We start from the raw sequence: 22,024 nt of genomic DNA on the forward strand, positions 1-22,024 counted from the left end.
GGTTCCATCCATCAGGTGAGCCCAGAGTAACTCTGGTTCTGATCCATTTCTATGACATGTATGGCTTGTAACACCTGATCATTTTTCAGCATTAAAGCCTGTTTTTATATAACCAAATCTCATCAGAACTACCTTGACTGGTCCAGTTTCAGGACCAGTTTCAGGTTCTGGTCCTGAAACTGGTAAACGGACTCCAGCAGAAATAAACCCAGTTTCCTGTGGTTCCTGCTGGGCTCCCCCAGCTGTATCTGAGTGTTTCTGTTCTACGTGTCAGAAACCGGGTCGGACTCCACCGTACTGCTTCACTGTCCAGCTGCTGCCGTGTCTCTCTGGTCTCATCTCGCTGTTGGTCAACAGGAAGTAGATGGTTTCAGCCACGCCCACCAGGTCCACCTGCCAGGAAACGGACAGACCCGGTGAGACTGACCCGTTCTGAGCCGGGGGCCGTTAACGAGACGAAGGCGTGCTTACGGTGTGAGGCGGGTCGGCGGGCTGCAGCAGACCCAGCCTGACGTAGGCCTGAGCGGACGGGATCTGCTGGATGGACCGGACGTCTTTCTGCAGATCCAGGTCCAGCGAGGACGACCAGTCCAGCGGGAAGAGCCAGTCCTGGTTCGCCGCGGCGCCGCAGGAGGCCAGCATGCCGGGCTGCAGCCCCGCATGCAGCAGGCTGCAGCCGTGCAGCTGCAGCACCAGCTCCAGCAGCCTGACGGCTGTCACGCCGACACGCGCGCAGTCCGCCACAACCTGACCACATGACACACCGGGTTACCGGGAAAACTGACGAGGTGCCATGACAACACACGATGCACAGGGAAGAGTTACCATGACAACGCACATGATGCACAGGGAAGATTACCATGGCAACGCCCATGATACACAGCTGTGCATCACGTCAGCAGGCGACTCTGAACCCATTCGAGTCAAAACATTTTGAGAAAAACATTGTAGCATTTTTCCTTTATTCCCAAAATATTCTGACTATATATTTGTAATATCATGACTTCTTTAAAGAACCAAGGGATGCAAAATAAAGGTGAAACAACCAAATTTTAAGTCATAATATTGATTTTTACATCAATATATGACTTAATATTATGAGAATAAAGTTAAACCCATTAAAGCACTGAACAGATCCTGAGGACAAGTCAAAGTAAGGGAGACGAAACGTTTTCCAGCTGAACAGAAACTGAAGTTATGATCTTTGGACCCAAAGAGGGACGATCTAGAGTTATAGATCTAGAGTCAGAACAGATTCAGCTGTTCCAGCTGGAAACCAGAGATCAGCCCGAGTCTGACCGACTGACTGGTCTCACAGTGAGCTGCTGGCCTGCGGGCGGCGCGTAGACGGTGATGCAGCCGTCCTCAAACAGGAAGCAGCTGATCAGAGCAGCTCTGTCAGCAGACGGCGAGTTCTCCTTCAGGCGGGTGAACAGGTAGAAGTCCCAGGGGGCCGAGCAGCGCTCCACCTGCAGCAGGAAGCATCAGTCAGTCACATGACCAGCAGGCAGTGGGCGGGCCAGCCGGGCCCATCAGAACCAGGAAGACTCGCCTTTATAAACACAGACTGATTATCTGCTGCTGCTCTGAAGACGGAGACGCCGTCTCTGTCCAGAAGTCTGCTTTCAATGAAGAATGTGTCGCCCCCTAGTGGACAGAGCAGAGTAAAGCTGGTGTCCTTTAATTCCAGTGTCACATGACTCACACAGCCAATCAGCAGCCGGTCCCGTCTGAAGCCGTTCATTCAGTCTCATATTTAGAGCTGGGTTTATAAGCGTTCTGGAATGGGATTATTTTCATAGAAAACAGGTTTTTAAACGAATGTTTTCATCTTTCTGAGGCTAAATGTTGTCGGCTGCAGGTGTCTGGGAACCACAAGCTGCTGAGTCAGGATGAACCTGCAGCTCCGGCTCGTTTCCACCTCCAGGATGAAGAGTTTTAGTTCAACATGGAAGAAAACATTATCTGGGGGTTTCCATGTTTTCCCAAACTTCAGCATCATAAGTGAGTTTAGAAAAAATATTTTCTAATTTGTAGCAGCCAGAGAGTTGATAAAAACAGAGAAATGTTTGTTTTGGTTTGCGTGTAATCTGAGGAAAACCAGTTTTCACAAAAAAAAGAAAAACTGACACCTGCAGATTTAACATGCAAACAGAAAGTCTGTCACAATAACCAATAAATCAATTAATTTCTGAGACAATTTATTGTCATCATGACAGGCCCAGTTGGAAAAAAAAAGATTAACCTTAACTGGTAGAAAAACCAGTCTACTGTGGTAAACTGACCCAGTTTACTTAAGATACATCCACAGGTATTGAACCAACTGCCAGTGAAAATATCAGCAGCTTGTGAACAAAACCCAGAAATGTTTGAGCCAAGTCATACAGTTTGAACGTAAATTACTCTGATAGAGACCAGATGAATGTAAACTTCTATAATTTGAAGAAGAAGTTTCTAAAAATCTTCAAAATAAAACTTTCTTGTTAAGTTTTTTAGGAGTGAAAATAATTTTGGAGATTCTAACTGACCACCTATAAGTTTGGTCTGATTTAAGTTCAGAAAGTGTAAAAAAAGGTGAAACTTCTGGTTTAGACTGTGAACCAGTAGAGAGCAGAGGGACTGAGGACTCGTCCCTGAGGAACTCCACTGATCGGCCTTTAAGGTCCTGCTCAGCTGTAATCGCTACAAATTAAAAATCCCAATCTGGAGTTAACGATTCAGAACCTAAATTCAGAATAATACCCAGGTCCAGAAGGCTGCCCTCCTCAACAGCAGGTAGGGGGCGCTGCTCCGAATGAAGGTTTGCAGAGGAAGTGATGTCAAAAAGGTCCAACAGCTGTCTACGGACTTCCGGGTCGCAGGGATCTACAGCTGGAAGACAAATCAGAACCGTTTCTGTAGAACCCACTCACAAAACAAACATCCGTTTCATTTTCCAATCCAGGAACCTGGAACCTTCCGTACCATGAGACCGACTGAGAGCCTCCTGGTTCTGGTTCTGGTCCAGTGGACTGAAGCTCCCCCCGGACAGTTCTCCAGGAGAAGTGAGGGATGCGGCTTCCACACTGATCTCCTCTATGGGGCTCAGCTGCTTTTTGGGCTGAGAGACACTTTCCTGGGAATCCAGGTCCCGCTCGGTTCGGAGGTCCCGCTCCGTCGGGAGGTCCCGCTCGGCCCGGAGGTCCCGCTCGGTTCGGAGGTCCCGCTCGGTTCGGAGGTCCCGCTCGGTTCGGAGGTCCCGCTCCGTCGGGAGGTCCCGCTCGGTTCGGAGGTCCCGCTCGGTCGGGAGGTCCCGCTCTGTCGGGAGGTCCCGCTCGGTTCGGAGGTCCTGCTCCGTCGGGAGGTCCCGCTCGGTTCGGAGGTCCCGCTCTGTCGGGAGGTCCCGCTCGGCCCGGAGGTCCCGCTCGGTTCGGAGGTCCCGCTCCGTCGGGAGGTCCCGCTCCGTCGGGAGGTCCCGCTCGGTTCGGAGGTCCCGCTCAGTCCGACTCGGCTGACCTGAGATCAGACGGGCGTCAGCAAACCAAACACATAAGAACCACCAGCCTGATCTGATGGAGGGAAAATCAAACCATGAATCCTTTGAGTTTAACAGAATTTAAGGAAAATGATTGAAAACCAGGAAGTTTCAGGAGAATTTTCAGGTCATCAAAATTTCAGCAACTTCTTGATTTTACTTCTCGTTATTTTTCTTACTTTATATTGTAAGCGACACGTTTTGTCAGGTTGTGTATTTTCATTATTCATAAAAAGTTTTCCCTTCGCAATCAGAGTCTCTTCTGCATGTTTTGTGTTGAATTCTACGACGGGGTTTTGGAAACAAGTTAACAATTTTTGGTTTTAAATTACAAGATACATTTGTAATAATCTGAGAATAAAGTTGCAATTTTACAAACATAAAGCCAAAATATTATATTTTTTAAGAGACTTTATTATTGTAATATTATGACTTTTTAAAAGTAATATTAAGAAAATACTGTTTAAATTTAAAAAATAAAAAAAGTTCTATTATCATCAGAATAAAGTCAAAATATTATGATTAAATTTTTATCATAATATTTTGACTTTATTCTCATAAAATTAAATGAAGTTTTAATGAAATTAATAAAGTCAGAAAATTAAGAGAAAGTCATAAGATCAGGAAAATAAAACATGAGTATAAAAATCTGGATCATTTTAGAAGCATGTCCTGCTCCAGCGCTCAGGTTCTGGTCACCTGGTGGCCGGTTCTGCTGGTGGTTCTGGTCGGGTCGGGTTGGAAACTGAACCCTCACACACAGTCCCTTCTCATCGGGTCGCAGGAAGACGTCGTCTGGCAGCTCGTCTGAGGACGGCTCCGACTTCCTGCAGGACAACAGTCAGACGGTGAGATGGGGGAGTTCTGGTTCCGGTCCAGTTCTGATCCGGTTACAGTTGGTTACCTGGCAGACTGTTCGGAACCAGACTCGTCCAGTATTTTGAAGGGAGCAGCAGCAGGTTGATCCACGTTGCTGATCTGACAGGAGAAAGAGAACTGTGAGTCCGTGGCCATAGTCAGTGAGCAGAACCAGAACCGGGTCAGAACCCACCTGTTGGGACTTTCTGAGCAGCAGCCTCTTCTTCTCCTCCAGCTCCTGACTCAGCTGCTCCTGCTGCTCGTTCAGGTGTCGCATCCTCTCTGCAGGAAGCAACCAGAAGCTGAAACTGAAGCGATAACTCTCGTTTCCCACAGGCAGTGAAGGCATCATGAGGACAGCGAACGCACCTTCCATCTCCTTCTGTTTCTGCTGGTTGTATCTCTCAGCCCGCAGCTCCTCGAAGCACAGCTCCTCCCCTCCTCTCATCAGGTCCTCTTTACAGTAAGGGCTCCACTGGCTGGCCACGCCCCCACCCTGAAGCCCCGCCCCCATGTTCACCTGCACCGTGCTCTGATTGGCTGATCTGCAGCCATCAAACACATCGTTTCTTTTAACAATTTGTACATATATTACACCCGGAATATCACATTTTAAGTGTTTTCTTTTATATTTGTTTTAATAGTTGATTAAAATCAAATATTCCTGTTTGTGTGACTTTTTCCTTCCACTAAACTTTCCAATAATTTGTTGAAATATTGCCAGTTTCTTTAATTATTACCATTAGAGGTTGGTTTAAAATTCTTGTCAAACATGTGACAACTGACAACTGTCTTCTTCATGACTCGTAAGGCTATAAATTATTTTATTTTAAAAATATATAATTTTAAGTGATGTGCAATACTGTAATCATTTTAATTTTGCTGTTTTTTATTAACCAGAATAACAGAATTATACAAATAATTAGATTTATAATCTATAATACTTAAAGTTCAACTGATTCTTTAAATCACAGTTAGTAAAGTGAAATATTTTATTTTGTTTTAAAAAAACGTTATAAAGCTGCTCTGCTTTAGCTTTAAATTACAGATTTCACTTACAGAGAGCTGACCGACAATCCTTCCATCTCCGCACCTGCATGGAGCAGAAACAAAGAATCAATCACTACCAACAAGCTCATTATTGTTAAAGACAATTAGCCTTCTCATCTCCAAATTAGTTTAATATTCAAGTGATGATGTAAAAAAATAATAATAATTTATAAGCCATTTTGTGCAATAATTATCTAAAAAAAAGACAATTCTGCAAGAGAAACCATAAAAATCGCCTATCACCATTAATTACTTCTAACTATGGCAAACTTCCTGTTTGAGTTGTCATGCTTTTATTCTGAAAGGGCAACTTCCCGCGTAACGGTTAGTACAAAAGCAGCTCAACGGCAAACTAAAGTTGTAACGGAGATAAAATGTATATAGCTCTTGGCAGCCTTCTTGATAGACACACCAGGTATGTTTATGACGTAAATAAGTGCAAGTCTGAAATATGGTGACTTAAATAATTTGTGTTTAATAATGTGGCAAAACTAAAGTTAATTTAGGTTGTAAACGTTATTAGAACCGCAGTTTTCAGAAACATAATCGAACAGTAACAATACACGTAATGTTAAAATACTAATACAACTGCCAACATGATTCAGTGATATTTTAAGCCAGACAGGTAAGAAAACTGAACATAGTGGCTTCTGGTCGGTGTGACGCTGACTGAGGGACCAGGATTAACTTAGCCTGGCATGGAGCAGGATAGCTGGACGGGATCCATTACCATGGTAACTTACGTGCTTCTGCTTTTGTGAAACTAAACCCAGGCTTAATTAAACCAGGGTATCTGGAAACTACCAGTTTACTCCACTACCTTGGATTTGGGATTCAGCCCTCCGATTTTATGGAAATCATCACTTTGTGGTTGTTGTTTATTCTGAGCCGAATTTGATAAAAAGCTTGTATTAGGCCGTATTTACGTTTAGCGTCGCAAATGTTGGCGTTCTTAGTGTCAGTAATCACTTTATACTAAAATTCGCCGGTTTTTCAGTGAAATTCGGCTGAAAACGTCAGAGGCGTGGATAGAAATCGTTAGACTCATAAATGCTTAATGTGGAACACCAGCGAAGAAAGGATTCACGTTTTGCTTCAAGTATTCTTAAAGGAAACAATAATAAAACACGTTTTCTTACCGGAAGTGTTATGAAGAGGACCAAAACAAGATTCAAACAACCCGCTCCCGTCACAGCCTCTCGCTGGCTTCTTCTGGCGCATATGATTGGCCCCAGGGTGCTGCACCGCCCCTACTGGTTATAACTTGTACTGCACCATAAATATTCTGTTTTAACTCATCATTTTTTTGGCAATAGTTTGATCTTTTTACCCTTTAATATTGCTATTATACTGGTCTTAAGCTGTTCCAATATTTTCCTTAGAACTTGCCGTTATTAACAGTCATAATTAACTTATGTTAGTGAGTATAATTTTCAATATATTAAAAAAAGAGGGCTAGAGAAAGAAAATGTGTACAACTCAAAACAGTTAATAATAATAATAATAATAATAATAATAAGAGTTATTATTAGCAGTAGTATTCGTATTATTCCAATTATAATTATTCTTTTTCTAATTATTTTGTTGAAGTAGAAATAAAAGAACAACAAGAATAAATTAACTTTAATAATACAAAAAGTGACAAAACCTAAATAAAAAATCTAATAAAACTTTTTTTTAAACAAAAAATGTATTTTTATTTGTTTAGGTTAGATGTTCTTCTGAGAACCCTCTATAGGAATAAAATCAACGCATATCTATTTGTTGTGGATGAACCAGTCAAAAAACAAAATTGAATTCTGAAATCTGCTTATCCGTTTGTAGTCACAGGAGATAAAACTTGATTTCTCCTCTGACTTCTTTAAAACGACATTAAATGTTTTGATTTTCTCTCCAGGTTTGTGGTGAAAACAGGATTCGCTCACATTGGGATCCATTTCTGCAGTGCCACCAATTTTTTCTGCTTCTCTCCCTGAAACCTGTCCTCTGCTGTCTGTGGGCCACACCTGAGTGACGTCAGAGGCGCGTCACCTCATTGGCCTGCTGTGTGTTTTGTCTTCCTGTCGGGCAACAGGTGAGACACACCGAAGCAGCGCGCGCTGAGGAGCGGCTCAAACGTCCCCGTTTTCTGTCGGACTGAGGCGGACTCTACTCCATTTTCCTCGTCAGTTTCGAGTTGACCGAAATGTTCCGGTTCTGTACTTCCTCTCTGCTGTTGCTGGTTCTGCTGCGCGGCGCGCGGCGCGGCGCGGCAGAGCAATGCGACAGCGGCGGCAGCGCGTTCGTCTCCGGCAGTGAGAACTTCGTTCTGGACGCGAAGGACGCGGTGGAGGACGGCGCCGCTCTGCTGGACACGCAGGCCGTGTCCGTGGATGAGGAGTGCGAGACGCAGTGCTGTAAGGACCCACGATGCAACCTGGCGCTGCTGGAGCCGCGCGCCGAGGAAGAGCAGGACACGCGCACGTGCGTGCTGTTTGACTGCGTCCATAAAAACCGTTTTGTGTGTCGGTTTGTGAACCAGGCCGGATACAAGAGCTACATTAGGAGGAGCACGTACCAGAGATACCTGGAGGCACCAGGTGAGGGCGCAAACACCAATCAATACCTAATCAATAGCAACAAATCACCAGAGAGGAAACGCAGAAAGATTGATCCAAATCTAATTTCTTTACATTTTCTTACTTTGTCAATCAATAATTGTCTTTTAAAACTTTTTATGAAACTCAAACAGCTTAGATGAGTCAGCTGAGATCTGCATTTAAATGTTTAGCTTTTGTTGTTTTCACAGTCAGACTGAGTTTTAAAGAGACAGACTCCTTCATTTAGATGGAACACCAACATCTGCTTTGCTGTCGCCATTCCTCCACAAGTAAACATCCAAAGGAAAGCTGCTTGCGTAACAAATGAGCGTGCATGTGACGCCCCTGGCAGCTTTCTGCCCTGGGCAGAGAGCCTTATAACCCGTCACTGTCACCACTTTGCAAATCTTTAACTGGCACAGCTTTTCTGATTAAAGTCAATCCAAGAGAATTTAGGTGTATAAAATGGTTTTGACAGCAGCAGCTAGAATTTGAAATGTTCTCCAAGGAGCTTATGAGCTGAAAACCTTTTGTAAGAAAGACATTAACTGAAGGACGACGGTTGTTTCAAGTCGTGGATCAGAGGCTCATCTCCGTTCCTGAAGCCGTGAGTCTCTGATGCTGGTCGCCTGCTGGAGTCGACTTTATCTTTGAGGTTATTTATGTAGATTTAGACCAAGAATTAGGAATAAGTTGTGTCCCTGTGACGGGATGCTGATTAAAAGGTTTTTTTTCCCTTGGCTAACACTGCATGTTGTTTGTTCTTGATGGTCATTAATGCTGAATTGCAACAAAAAATAGTTTTGTGAATTTGAAATTTCACCTTGGAAGTTGGAGGTTTCTCACCTGTCCCAAATCCAACATGGCTGCTGTCTTATTGGCGTTTATTTCCCCGTTCTGTGGGTTTTCTGCGGTTAATGACGGGCGCAATCAGAAAACACTGCAGACACAGAAAATGGAAATAAAGAGGAAATCTGAAATGCTCCAAACTTGCTCTAGAAAAAGGAAGTCCTCCAGGCCACTAGAGGGAGTCGACCACCAAATCACCTGAGACCAGACCTTCAGGAGAAAGACGGAAAAGGCTCACTACGCTTCATGTCTTTTTCAATATTTCATGAAAGCTGCATATTTATGTAGATAAAAGCTTCTCCAGACTCCCCCTAGTGGTCTGGAGGACCTCCGTTTTGTAGGGAAAGTTTGCAGCGTTTCATATTTTCTGTTTTGTTTTGCTTCCATTTTTTGTGTTTGCAGGATTTTTCTGTTGCATTTGTTTTGTGTGTTTTAGAGTTTGCATCATTCATGGGGTTTTTTTTTTCCAATAGTTTTTGGCGCTTGCAGCCATCATAGATTTAATCTTAAATCAGTTGTCGACATGTTTTTTTTTTCAAGTTTGATAAAGTGAAGACACCAGGAGAGACGTCCACTGCCCGTCTCTGAGTGGAACTGTCCCTTTAACAAGGAGAGCATTCATCTGAAATGCTCCGATAGGAAAATGAGTCAAAGTGTTTGTTCCAGAGGAAACGCTGTCTCCGTGTCGTAAACAGATCTGCTGTTTCCCAGGTGAGCTGGCTCCGCCCATCGCCAACGCCGGCCCTGACGTCGTCCTGCAGCCCGGGGAGAACGTGACGCTCAACGGCTCCGAGAGCATGCCGCTGCACCACGCTAAGATCTCTGACTACAAGTGGACTCAGCAGAGCGGAGACCACAGCCTGAAGCTGGAGGTAACACCTGCAGGGGGCGGGGCTTCACCTGGTCCTCAGGTGGTCAGTAGAAGGTCAAAGCAAACCATTTAGAGCTGCTGGGAGTTCAGGCTGACCCGATTCCTGTCCAGTCTGAACAGGCTCAGAGTTGGGTCGTAACTAGTTACTTTTACTCAGTTACATTTACTTGAGTAACTTTTCTTTTTTTTTTTAAATCTACTTTGTGCTTTTACTTTTGCTTGGGTCATTTAAACATGAAGTATTTCTGCTCTTATTTTAGTGAAATTTCTGGATTTTCTTCCCACTGAATGAAAAACAAACATGTTTTAACCAAAACCTCACCAGACAGACACACAGCTGCATTTTCTAAAGTTTGTTTTATGCAAAGAAACTGATTTGGAAACATTTTATTTTGCCTGATTTTGTAACTTATGTTAATTATTGTCATTTTCATTCTTAAAATGCCAACATTTCCACTTAACTTTATGCTTTGGTCCATCTGATGATGTAATTTTTAAATATTAAATGATAGATAATTTGATAGTTTAGTACTTGAACAAACTTTTTGCCTTTTTTACTCTTAATATTTTGGACGGATGCTTTTTACTTTTACTTGAGTATAATTATTTAGTGCTCCGTCTCCTCTGAGGTCGTACTCGCGTCTCTCCCGTCCATCAGAACGTTTTCCTGCCTCTCCGCTGACCGGCCCGTTAAGTTCCCCCGTTTTCCTCTGCAGAAAACCAACCTTGACGACCAGGTGAGGCTCTCCAACCTGCAGCCGGGCTCCTACGTCTTGAAGCTGACCGTCACAGACTCCAAGGGGAAGAGCGGCCATGACACGGTCACCATCAGGGTCCTCACCCCAGAGCTGACCAGCTGTGAGTGCTCATGGGAAATGTAGGCCTTGCTGCTGATGTTTGATGCACATGATCAGTTTGCCGGACAGTTAGCTTAGCATGACGTCTGTTTTCAGATCGCTCCTCTCAAGGATCTAACGGTTTGTTCATGAAGTTAAAGTTGGTCATGAATCGGCTCAGGGTTTTGCCGGCAGGCTGGTCTGATGGGTCGTCTCCCCGTCGGTCGAGTGTTGAAGCTTTTGAGGAATCTTCTCAGTCAGTTCTGACCTGGAGGGACCGATTCATTTCTAACAGGATCTACTTCCTGTTGGTTGAACTTTGAACTGAACTTTGTCAGCTGATCACAAAGTTTATTGGTTTTCTGATGGATCCCCTGACTTTTAGTTGATGGTTTAAGGTGTAAACTTTAGGAACCTGCTGCCTGTTGGTGGATTACTTGAGGCGTGTCTTACTCCCGCTGTGGAGGACAGATCCGCTGGGCCAGCCTGGTGTAATGGATCTCTTCCCACCTGTTCATTGGTTAGACGCTGATTTCCTGTCCTGGTCCCAACGCCGCGGCGCTCTGCATGTTTTAGATGCTTTGCTGCTTCAGCACACTGATGCAGCTCAGTAAATACCTGTGAACCAGCCGTCGGTTAAAACCAGCTGGGCTGAAGGGATCCACTGCCTGTCAGTCCCTTAAAGTTTAGCTGGTAAACTTCAGGGATCTACTAACTTCTGATTGGCCATTTCAAGACTTGGTCTCTTCCGTTGGGTTCTACTAGCCGGCGGTGAAACATTTAATGAATCCTGATTCACTGTTTAGGGAATCTTTATGCACCAGTTGTGAGCGATTTCCTTATTTCCATTGGTTCTTCGAAGGATCCACTCATCAGTGGAAAGCTTTAAGGAGAAACCTCCTGTCAGGTGACCCAGTCAGGGATCTACTAACTGTTCTGCTCACCTCCCTTTGGTTTCTGAGGGATCTGCTCCCAGTCGGTTAATGGTCCAACTGTTGACTGTTTAAAGGATTTACTGACAGTAAAGTTACATTTAAATAGATATATTGACATAAATACTGGATTTAACTGGTTTCTGAACTCTTAGTTCAGATGCTGACGGTTAAAGTTTTTCACTGATTTAAAACTTTTTTATAATTTGCAGCTTTTAGTTGCAGTGAAAAGCGAATCAGTGCATTTGTTGTGCTAATGTTTGAACTGAATCCCAGTTCTCATGCTAATAATCAATGCTTCTCTTCATACTGGCTGAACTGGTTATTTAACACACACACACACACACAGTTTCACACGGCCTGCTCAGCAGAACCTGCTCTGCCAGGTCGGCTCTCTGATCTGAGTATCGTTTTTAGTTTAGCAGCGCTGAGTTTGGTCAAACGGTTTGTGATGTGTTGGAGTATTGGTCCTGGTTCTGATTGGTCCCAGCTCAGTGACCGCCACGGTCCTGGCTGTTAAACACTTGGCGTCTCCATGGTTACCGGGAGGTCAACACCGCAGCACTCCTTCACCACGCCCTGCTGTGGGTTCGTGTTTACACCGGCTGCTCAGCAGCCTGCTGTTTAATCTGGGTCATGTTTGAAGCCACTCGCAGGAAGTGATGTCATGCTCTCCCTCAGTGTACTGCCTGGTTCCGCCGAAGACCGGCCCGTGCCGCGCAGCGTTCCCTCGGTGGTACTACAACAGGACGACGTGCAGCTGTGAGAAGTTCATGTACGGAGGCTGTTTACCCAACAAGAACAACTTCCTGTCTAACAAAGAGTGTATGTCAGCCTGCAGAGGAGTCACAGGTAACACACACACACACACACACACACACACACACACACACACACACACACACACACACACACACACCTTGGATGTTAATGCCACAAACCAGCTCCTGGTGACACAATCTGTGTTCTTTTGTCCTCAGTTTCCTCAGAAAGGAGCATCGCTGTAAGCGCCAACAGTGAGTCTCACTAAACTCCTCATCATATCAGCTTACTGTGGGAGGGTTCGGCCTAAGTGTGTGTGTGTGTGTGTGTGTGTGTGTGTGTGTGTGTGTGTGTGTGTGTGTGTGTGTGTGTGTGTGCAGGGGAATGCGGCTCACAGTGCCGCCCCGATCAGCTGACCTGTGACGACGGCTGCTGTTTGGACCGGGCTCTGGAGTGTGACGGCGTGAGCCATTGCAGCAACGGCTCTGATGAAAAGCTCTGCAGCCAATGTAACCACACACAGGATCAGTTTATCCGTCACTTCTGAGTTTCCTGTCTTCCTGTATAAACACAGGAAACCTCTGTGTCGTATTTTACATTGAAGCAAAACAAAGTTAAAAATGTTCAGAGTGCAATCCAGCGTCTGGAGAGCCAGTTAGGCAAACTGGGATGAGTTTTTTACCGAGTCTGAAGATCCCACATTTCAGTTTAGCTTGAATCTGATGGGATTTCTTCTGGAGGCCTTTCAGTGAGGCTGCTCCAGACATGTTGCACAATGAAAAGGTAATCATCAGGCTAAAGAAATGCCGTCTGACATCTGGCTCCAAAACGAGTCTGACCGTCTGGATTAGCTGAGTCTGCAGCTTATTACAGCCTATCAGAACCAGAGTTCAGCTCGGTTCTCCCAGTTTGGACTGGGGGAACGTAGCTGGTGTAGAACATATGCTAATCCGCTAATGCACCAATAACAGAGCAAACTTATTTTAATTGAGCGTTTTTGCATTAAGCTATAATAAAGTTTTACATCAGGTTTTAGTCATCGACTGTGAGAGCGTTCTTAGATAACCTGGTCTTTGTGACATATTGTGGCCATCAACATTGTTGAAGTTAGCGCATTAGCATTAGCTTCCACTAGATACAATGTTGACGTAGCCATTAGCAGACTGGTGTTTGTGATTGGTGCTTTTGGGTTGGCATAGCAACTTCTTAGCTGCAGCCTGGAAACATGGCAGCTACAGAAATGATCCTCCTCGTCTTCTCTAGTGAGCCTGACCTTCAACCGCCTGCTGAGCGTCAACGTCAGCAACCTCCAGGGTGAGTTTCTCCTCCGGTTGCCATGGTGATCAGTCTGCCCGTAGAAATCGGGTAGGACTCTGACCCAGGTCCGTTTGGTTCTCCACAGCTCAATGCGTGGTGCCTCCTCGCACCGGCCCGTGTCGGGCACACTTCCCCCGCTGGTACTACAACCCTAAAGACAGGAAGTGCTTACGCTTCATCTACGGTGGCTGCGACGAAAGCGGGAACAACTTTGAGGACGAGAATGATTGCAGCGAGACCTGCGACGGCGTAACAGGTGAGGAGTTGATCAACGCTGGGCTTTGGAGGAACATCAGCGGGTGTCGGATGGGTTACGATGCGAGACGAAGGGTCGGCCTCCAAGAACCTCCACGCCCCGCCAGAGAGCGTCTGGTCTGAGAAACTGTTGGACTGAAGGAGTTCAAGCTAATGTCGTCTTTCTGTCAACAAGAAACCTTTTGACTGTCAGCTCGGATAGATGGTTAGAAACCCAACAGAACCAGAACCGGTCTCCAGCTAAAACAACAACCCTGTGGCTCTGGAAACCTGTAGAGAAACTGACAGACTTCTTCCAGCTAACGCTGACCAGGAGAGGCTGAGCTGCAGGCAGATCATCCGGCTGGACAATCAATCAATAACTATATGCAATAGACACATGATCAATATCCATATATAATACATCTGATGGAATATTCAGTCGTTTCTCTTAAAATCTGATCCAAAACCGCACAGCATTCTGGGAGACGCAGGATGAGGAAAAGCTGTAGCCACTCAGCCTCTCACAGCCAGCTCAGCTGGGTTGGTGGTATCCTTTGGTTGCCTAGCAACTCACTGTTCATTGGTTACCTAGCAACAACCTGTTGAGTTATTGGCGCAGCAGCAGTTTCAAGTTTCATCACCGTTCCTCGTAAAAGTATAAATGGCAGCATGGAGGGAAAACTGAGGCTAAAACGGGAAAGGTTTGGCAGAATGTCAGATATTTAAAACTAAAATCAATAATTATTGATGGACCGATTCCAGCCCAGACTCTGGCCTCAGTTGGAACATTTTCAATGAAACACGTTTAACCTCCTGAGGTCTCTGTTTGTGTTTCTGCAGAGAGAAACATGTTTTCCAGAGGGATGTTTGATCGTTTCGGGTCTGATGATGATGAAAAAGCTGCTGGCTCAGGTACGTTCATCAGCGTTTTTTCCTCTGTTACACACCGACTGACCCAGGCAGGTTCAGGTTCTGGATGTTCACTGGCCTTTCACCTGATAAACAACAAACATGGAGAGCTTTTCACAAAGCAGCGTCCATCTGTACGACTCTGATACCCCCAAATAAAATCCATCAACACCTTGACCTCTACGAGACACCTGATTGGTTCGTGGAAACGCTATGAGGAAGAAGCTGCTCTGACCAGAAGAGACGTCCAACCATCATAAATCATCCATCATCTATTCGTCCATCTGTTCATCCAACCTAATCTGGGGTCGGGCAGATGCTGAAATTGTAGAACCAAAGTGGGCGTGGCTTAGAGGGGCGTGTCTCTGAGGTGTACCTGAAGCTTGGTTTATCTTTCACGTTTGTCCATTCCAAACTTTAGCAGCTCAAAATGTGTAAAAGGTCTGGTCTTCCTAGTGGAAGCATCATAAATCAGGCTTCACTCAGGTCTCGTGTTTTAACCGGATGTGGTCACCTTCATCAGTGGAGTTGGCTCCAGCGTCATCTGTTCATCCGATGCTAGCATTAGCATTAGCATTAGCCTCCTGCCCCGGGTTTCTTAGATTTTGTCAGCTGTTTCTGTTCCCTCCTCAGAACAGTCGAAAAGCGCCGGGGTGAGAAATGTTTGTTGAATAATAGCGTAGCGCGCGCTCTGGCGCCTTCCTGCTTTCGGACAGGAAGTGACCTCGCTGTCTTGTCCTCCAGGCTCCGTTGCTCTGTCTGTGATTCTGGCGGTGGGCCTCTTGGCCCTGCTGGTCATCGTGGGGTACTGCTACCTGCGGAGGCGCAGGAAGGCCCCCAGCCGGTTGGCGGGCCCCGCCAACGCGGCGCTGTCGGAGCAGGACACGCTCGTCTACAACAGCACCACCAAGCCCGCGTGATGTCGCCATGGCAACCCGGCAAATATCCTCATCCAGCTCCCGGTTTTTATCTTTTTCTGTCCTTTTTCTTTAAGTTGCTGTTGTTTTTTTTTTCTCGTTGTGGTTCGTTTTCCTAAAACTTTCCTGTTTCAGGTTCAGTTTGTGAAAATCCTGGAATGATGAGAAACTGTATTTTATTTATGACGCTCGTCAGCCTCAGACTGTTGGAGCTGCAGTTCCTGCTCAGTCTGAACATGTTTATGAATCAGTGTTTGGGGCTCAGGGTTCGTTGGTTCGTTTTGCTGCACATCGTTTGGAGCTACATGTCTAGTTTGTTCAGTCTAAATCAGTCAGGAGAAGGAAGAATCTGTAGTACTTTTCGTTTTTAACATGTCGAGCCTCTGTTTCATTTCAGTTTTTAGTTCAGGACCAAATGTTGTGAAATGTTTCAATGTTTAATAAAAATGAAATGTAAGAATTTCTCTGTGTGCGTTTTGCTTCCTGCAGCTGCTGCTCTCTGTATGATTATTGTATTTGACATTTACTGTAGGCGTTGTCAAACTGAAGCGCTATCGACAGCTGTATACAAACAGTCAGAAAGCTGAGTGGAAGGAAAAAGTGTCAGAGGTGCAATAGCTGCAGTTTTGACGTTTGATGGGAAGCTGGATGGAGCTAAACTTAGATCAAAGCAGATTCATGTGTTACAGTGGCCTAGTTAAAGTCCAGACATGAATCCAGATGAGAATATGTGAAAGCTGAAGTTCTCAGATGTTTTCTGACTGAGCTGCAGAGAAACCCAGCAGAAACGTTTTGGTGTTTAAAATGCAGCCGCTCCTTTAAGTCTGCAAGATTGTTTAAATGTTTTAGCATCGCTGAAGAAGCTGGCTGTATGCAAGCATATTCGTAGAAAGTTGAGTGGAAGGAAAAAGTGTCAGATCTTTCAAATCTTCTGATACTTTATAAAGCAATGCATTCTGATGTCTTTAGAAGAGGAACAAACCCACAGCATCACAGAGCCTCCACCGTACTTATCACAATGTGGAATATTTATTTGTGGAACATGATGTAAAATTTTAAAAATCAGTTTCCAACATATTGTTCAAAAACCCATTTTTGGTTGTTTCTAGGATTTTCGTCTCTGATCTCAGGAATAACGGTAAAACTAGAAGCATCCAGTCCAGGAGTGACGATAAAAACCCGTCCATGTTTTATTCATGATGGACTGAAAAAAATATTTTATTTTTCTGTAATTCTTTACTTTCAGGAATCCAAAAACCTCCAGCTGATCCAACACTGAGTTTAAGCTCCTTCCATCAAATCTTAAAGTTTTCTCCCACATCTTCTCCAGGCGTTGTCTGTATGTCAAAGGTCAAAGTGCTTCCATCTCCTCCCTCCGTTTGCAATAATGATCAAAAATTAAAACTTTTCCACTGAAGAGACACTACAGGTCACTTCCTAGTTTAGTTTTGCCAAAATCAATTTGACACAATAAAAAAAAACTTTCAGGACTTTCAGAATAAAATGCTTCTATCCGTTTTTATTTACAACCTCCAAATTTATTAACTATTTTTGTTTATGAAATCATAAACAGTTGTTCTGTGAAACCTCAAAGAGGAAAGAGGCTTTTATTTTGAAAGGAGCAGGCAGATAACCGGTTTCAGTGATGAAATCTCCGTGTTTGTGTCTCAGTTCCCCAACAGGCTGAGACTCGCCTGTTGTCGCTTCATGCTGTGTAACTTTGACTTCTCGTTCCTGCAGCCGCGGCCTGCAGACCGGAACCTCGCGCTGCTGCACAGCCGGAGCCTGGAGATGCTGCTGAACCTGTTTGTGTGCAGAAGCAGGAAGCAGAAACCTGGTCGGGACAGCAGGAGTCACAAACATGCTTCTAATTTTCCAAGAAGTTACCAGGAAAGAAACAGCCGCAAACATGTTTTATCCCATTTCTGGGATACATTTAGTCACATAAACGTCAAATTAACAGTTTGAAACTCACTGAAGCAGAACTTTAAAGATAAATTCATTTAAAAAGTGACGTTTAAGTTTATTGTCTGATTTCCAATCTTTATGTTTCGGACCAGAATCCAGACCAGTCCGCTCGTCTTCACCCTCTTTCAGATTTCTTCAGTTTTTGTCCTATTTAAAGTTCCAGATAAACAAATTAATGTTTATGCCAGACAGAGAAAACATGTGGAAGTTTAAGAAACTTTTTTTTAAAAAGTGATTTAATTTGGTAATGGAAAAAAAAAACTCGGAACCAACCCGGACCCGCGTCACACCTTAAACCTGAAACATCACAGTGGAGGAGTTTGGACCCTCTCTGTTTGGGTGACTGTTGATTTGACTAGGCCATTCCTAAGTATTTATTTTGTTTTCATAGTGATCCAGTGCTGGACGTGTTGGTGTGTGGTGGATCATTGTTCTACTACAGAGCAGAGTTGATGGTTCTGTCAGTTACACCAAGTCCTCCAGGTCCTGTAAAACAGCCCACAGCATCACACTGCCGCCTCTGTGTATGACTGTAAATCAGGTTCTGTTAGCTGTTAGGTTTAATCCAAACCTTCCAGAACGGTACATTTTGCTTCATCAGTCCACAGAACTGTTACCAGTTCAAATAACTGGTTTTATTCCCGTTCATTCGTGATGTAACCATTAATTTTTCATTCAGGCCCAATGATGGTTTGGATAACTATTTTATCATGTGATTTGGAAAAAAAAAATTTCCTCTATTTTCTTGGATTTTCTGTCGGATAATTAAATTTGTTTTTTGATTTTAAAAAAGATAATTTTATAACAGCATAGTCACTAAATTGCAATCTTTGCTGCCCTCTTGTGGTTGACTTGCGAGTACTGCAGGTGTGTTTAATCAATATTAATATATTTATATATATTTTTAAATCTGCTCCAGTTCTGGTTCTGGTCCTGCAATATTTAAGATTACAAGAGGGGTTCTCATTCAACTTTTTTCTCTTTTTTTGTCATTTCTCATTTTGCTCGTTTTAAATGGTGCGCATGCGCAGTAGTTGAAGACTCTGGGACTGAGGAAACAGTTTAGTTGGATTTTAAGCTGCTGCGGAGTCTGTGGACTTTCTCTGTGTTCACGAACCTGCGCTCAGGTGAGTCCGGAAGTTCGGCTCCACGTCCCGTGTCGGGGGTTTGGGTCGGTGGTCCGGGTCGCTGGTCCGGGTCCGGGCGGGGGGGCAGGGGGGCTCTGGGTTCGAGTGTCCGAAGCGTGCGCGGTTCTGCCCAGGCTGTCACACACATCTGGTTCAGCTCCCTTTTAGACACTGAGGTTATTGGGTCAGAACCAGAACCAGAGAGTCTGCCCGGTGTCAGTTTTGCAAACTTTACATTTTTTCTGAATCTCTGCGAGTTTAAACCCGAACCGGAGCTGGTAGGTGGGGCTCCTCCCGCCCCTGGATGCTCCGTACAGAACCTCCTCAAGAAAACGGGTAATTTAGAAACACGTAGCTTTTCAAGACAAAAAACTACCTCATGGTAAAAATCATGATTATTTTGTGACCAAAAATATTTGACTTTTAATTCGGAAAGGGTTTTGTGTACAAATTATCTTTTATTATTAATAGATTTTCATTTTCCTATTTTGTCTGGGCTCACCTGCTGATAAATTCCTTCAGCGCAGCGCCGAGCCAGAACGGCCCAATGGGAGCAAATTCCTTCGGTTTTATCAGATTACGCCACTGGTTAGTGAAAATCTATACAGCCGAAAACAACAGATTGTCGAGTAATTTCAGATAAATCTGTGACCAGACGTGAGGATGTTTTTGTTGCTGCAGAGAAGCTTGAAGAATCTCAAAATGGGGAATTTGAAAACAGAAGTTCGCTGGCATTGGATGCTGTTCTGTGGAAGATTTTTTAAATATCTAAAGGGCAAGTAAATCGTGCGACTTCTAAGACGGTCTGACTTGAAGAGCTTGTCAAGTGTTGCCAAGGTAACTGATTGTAATCTGAAGTGTTGCAATCTGAGCATGCTCAGTCATGAACTCATTCTGGCAGGTGGAAACAAACAAATATGGGCATAGAGGAAAAATACAAACAAAAATGGTTCCAAGAAAACAGAATATGGGAAAAGCTGCAGTCTAAAAGTTGCATCAGTCCATCCATCTTCCTCCATTCCCATTTAGGTCTTTGGAAATATGTGGACATTTTAACCATAATTCTGAATTTTTGTGTATAATCTTTAAAAATGTGCTTTCATAGTTCTGGAAATATGCTTCTTGAAAACTCTTGAACATGTTTGGATTTTCCTGAAGTAAATCATTAAATTTGATGCTTTTTTCTGAGTTAAAGTCTGAACCAGAGTTTTATTCATGGATCAAACTTTAATCAAGTTTAACTGTTGCTGCAGATGACTTTTGTGTAATTTTGCAACATTTTATTAGAGTTTAGGAAATGAAAAATAAATCATAAAACCCAGAGGATGAGAGGAAAAGCTGGATTTTGGCTGCAGATCGCTCACCATCTGCAGTGTTTTACAGACACCTGCTTGTTGTTTCACTTTCTAACTTTAACTCTTTGAATTTTATTCAAAGTGTTTCTGTTTTTAAATCCCAACCTCGTTTCAGAGGGAAGTTTTTCCATGACGCTCCAGGAAGAAGTTGTTAACAGGAGCCGGCCCAAGGCATTGCAAGTTAAGCGGCACCACCAGGGGGCCCCCAAGAGCACCAAGCTAGCATAATAATATATATAGTTAAAATAACATTGAATAATGCAACCTAAATTTAATTTCACATGAATAAACAAATCCTTTATCACTTTTATAGTTCTACAAATACGTATAACAGGTTAATGTTTCCTGCTGCAACATATCAAACTCGACTTGTTTGCTGTAAATGTGGTGTTTATCAGCTGTTATTATGTTTATATAACTGATGTAAGCTAATTACCAGTGATGCTAATGTTAGCAGCTCTGCTACTCGCATACGATAAAGCATCTGGTGTTGACATGTTTTTCTGGGGGAACCAAATTAAAACCTGCTCGGGCCCCAGAAAGGCTTGGACCGGCCCTGCAGACTGATTCAGAGCAGAATCTGAAGTTTTCGGGTCGCCGGTCCGGTCCAGTCCGGTCCGTCTGGTTCCCTGGTGCTGCTCCTGTTTTGCCCTCATGTTTTTACCCTGCAGATGCCGCGGGTCACGTGACTTCCCTCACCTGCTGCAGGTGGATTCACTCTGTGGTTCTGTTCGCTCCAGGTCGCCAGTTTTCCCGTCAGCCGGTCCGTTTATGGAAGACAGGTGATGCCTGAAGGATCCCACAGCTCCCCGTCTCACATCCCCATGGGTGAAGGTAAGACCCTCTTCCTCATCGTCATCATCAGCTTCGTCTCCAGCGGTCTGCGAATGTTCGTGAGCTCTAGGCTGTTCTGCGGTTCTGACCCGTCTGTAACGAGATCTGGAACCAAACTGACTGAAAGCTGTTTTAATTTCAGGTTCAGGGTTTTATCACCCAGCATCTCAAACCCAGAGATTAGAGATTACGGCTTCAGCTGGAAGCCTTCTGCTCTGTTAGCATCAGGCTACAGTCGAGACGATTAATCGTGATTAATCAGTTTGTGAAACGATCATCAACTAATTCAGTAATCGATCCATCGCTAACTGGAGTATATAGGCTCAAAAGAAGGTGTTTGCTGTTGGAACGTCGCAGTCAGGACAGCAATGAAGCCAAAACTGTACAGGAAATACAAACATTTTGCATTTAAGATTAAAAACGTTACAGTTTTAGCTTCACCTCGTTCAAATTCTGGAGAAAAAAATCTGTTAAACGATCAAATTATTAATTGGTTAATCCAAAAAGTAATCTCAGTAGAAAGGACCGAGCCTTTCACCTTCAAATTAAAGTAAAACATATGTTATTGATCCCAAAGGGAAATAAAATTATAATAGTAAAGTAATATAATAATCATTTTACTACGAATGATAAAGTGTTCACTAAATTAATGATTTTATTGCGTTTTAAGCAATAAAATGTTTTTCTTTTTGGAAAAGGAATAAAATTATTTATTTCAATCTTTTAATGCACTTCTAATATTTTATATAAAAGACTGAAGTAGTTAAAGGGAAAAATCTGCAGAATGTGCTAAAGTTAAATGTTATTATTTTTATTAGAATAATCAATTATTCTATGTTTTATTCTGACGTTTAATCGGATAAAAAAATGCGTAAATTCTGCAGATTTCTCATTTTATCCCTTTATCTTATTTTATACAATGTTAGAAATAATTGGACAGCAAAATGTGCGCAGTTTGATGGTTTTTATTTTTATTTTTTACAGAATTAAGAGTTCTGGTTTGAACAGATCTACAGACATTGTAATAAATGCAAAATGTTTATATATTTTTCACAGTTTTGGTTTAATTTCTGCTCTCAGTGTGTTTGTTCAGAAAATGTCCCTTTTTA

At 43.6% G+C, this 22,024-nt stretch overlaps 2 protein-coding genes across 4 annotated transcripts in view; one reads left to right on the forward strand and one right to left on the reverse strand.

The window, feature by feature from the left end:
- The window catches only part of bub1ba (BUB1 mitotic checkpoint serine/threonine kinase Ba), a 7,361-nt gene extending 424 nt beyond the window's left edge, over positions 1-6,937 (reverse strand). Inside the window, exons 1-12 of one of the 2 annotated variants that reach the window (XM_008397092.3) lie at positions 6,562-6,937; positions 5,432-5,465; positions 4,742-4,917; positions 4,566-4,654; positions 4,419-4,492; positions 4,214-4,341; positions 2,965-3,495; positions 2,743-2,871; positions 1,553-1,647; positions 1,317-1,469; positions 472-747; positions 299-393 (exon numbers count right to left, since the gene is read on the reverse strand). In XM_008397092.3, coding sequence (XP_008395314.2) covers positions 299-393; positions 472-747; positions 1,317-1,469; positions 1,553-1,647; positions 2,743-2,871; positions 2,965-3,495; positions 4,214-4,341; positions 4,419-4,492; positions 4,566-4,654; positions 4,742-4,917; positions 5,432-5,465; positions 6,562-6,643 — 1,862 coding nt within the window. In that variant the 5' untranslated portion in view covers positions 6,644-6,937. The remainder of the gene's footprint in view (positions 1-298; positions 394-471; positions 748-1,316; positions 1,470-1,552; positions 1,648-2,742; positions 2,872-2,964; positions 3,496-4,213; positions 4,342-4,418; positions 4,493-4,565; positions 4,655-4,741; positions 4,918-5,431; positions 5,466-6,561) is intronic. The other variant, XM_081602588.1, reaches the window with a different exon arrangement.
- Positions 5,713-17,645, forward strand: LOC103457124 (kunitz-type protease inhibitor 1-like). Of its 2 annotated transcripts, none has more exons than XM_081602593.1 (11): positions 5,713-5,837; positions 7,320-8,001; positions 9,562-9,722; positions 10,438-10,579; positions 12,171-12,341; positions 12,470-12,505; positions 12,632-12,760; positions 13,515-13,565; positions 13,654-13,824; positions 14,646-14,717; positions 17,372-17,645. In XM_081602593.1, exons 2-11 carry the CDS (start codon positions 7,608-7,610, stop codon positions 17,500-17,502), a joined length of 1,458 nt encoding a protein of 485 aa, XP_081458719.1. In that variant the 5' UTR covers positions 5,713-5,837; positions 7,320-7,607; the 3' UTR covers positions 17,503-17,645. The 2 variants fall into 2 exon arrangements, with proteins under 2 accessions (XP_081458719.1, XP_008395296.2); XM_008397074.3 differs by lacking the exon at positions 17,372-17,645 and adding an exon at positions 15,459-16,091.
- Positions 17,646-22,024: the final 4,379 nt, after the last annotated feature.

The sequence above is a fragment of the Poecilia reticulata genome, chromosome 21 (genome assembly GCF_904066995.2).
Source record: "Poecilia reticulata chromosome 21, P_reticulata-male-v2, whole genome shotgun sequence".
Lineage (NCBI taxonomy): Eukaryota > Metazoa > Chordata > Actinopteri > Cyprinodontiformes > Poeciliidae > Poecilia > Poecilia reticulata.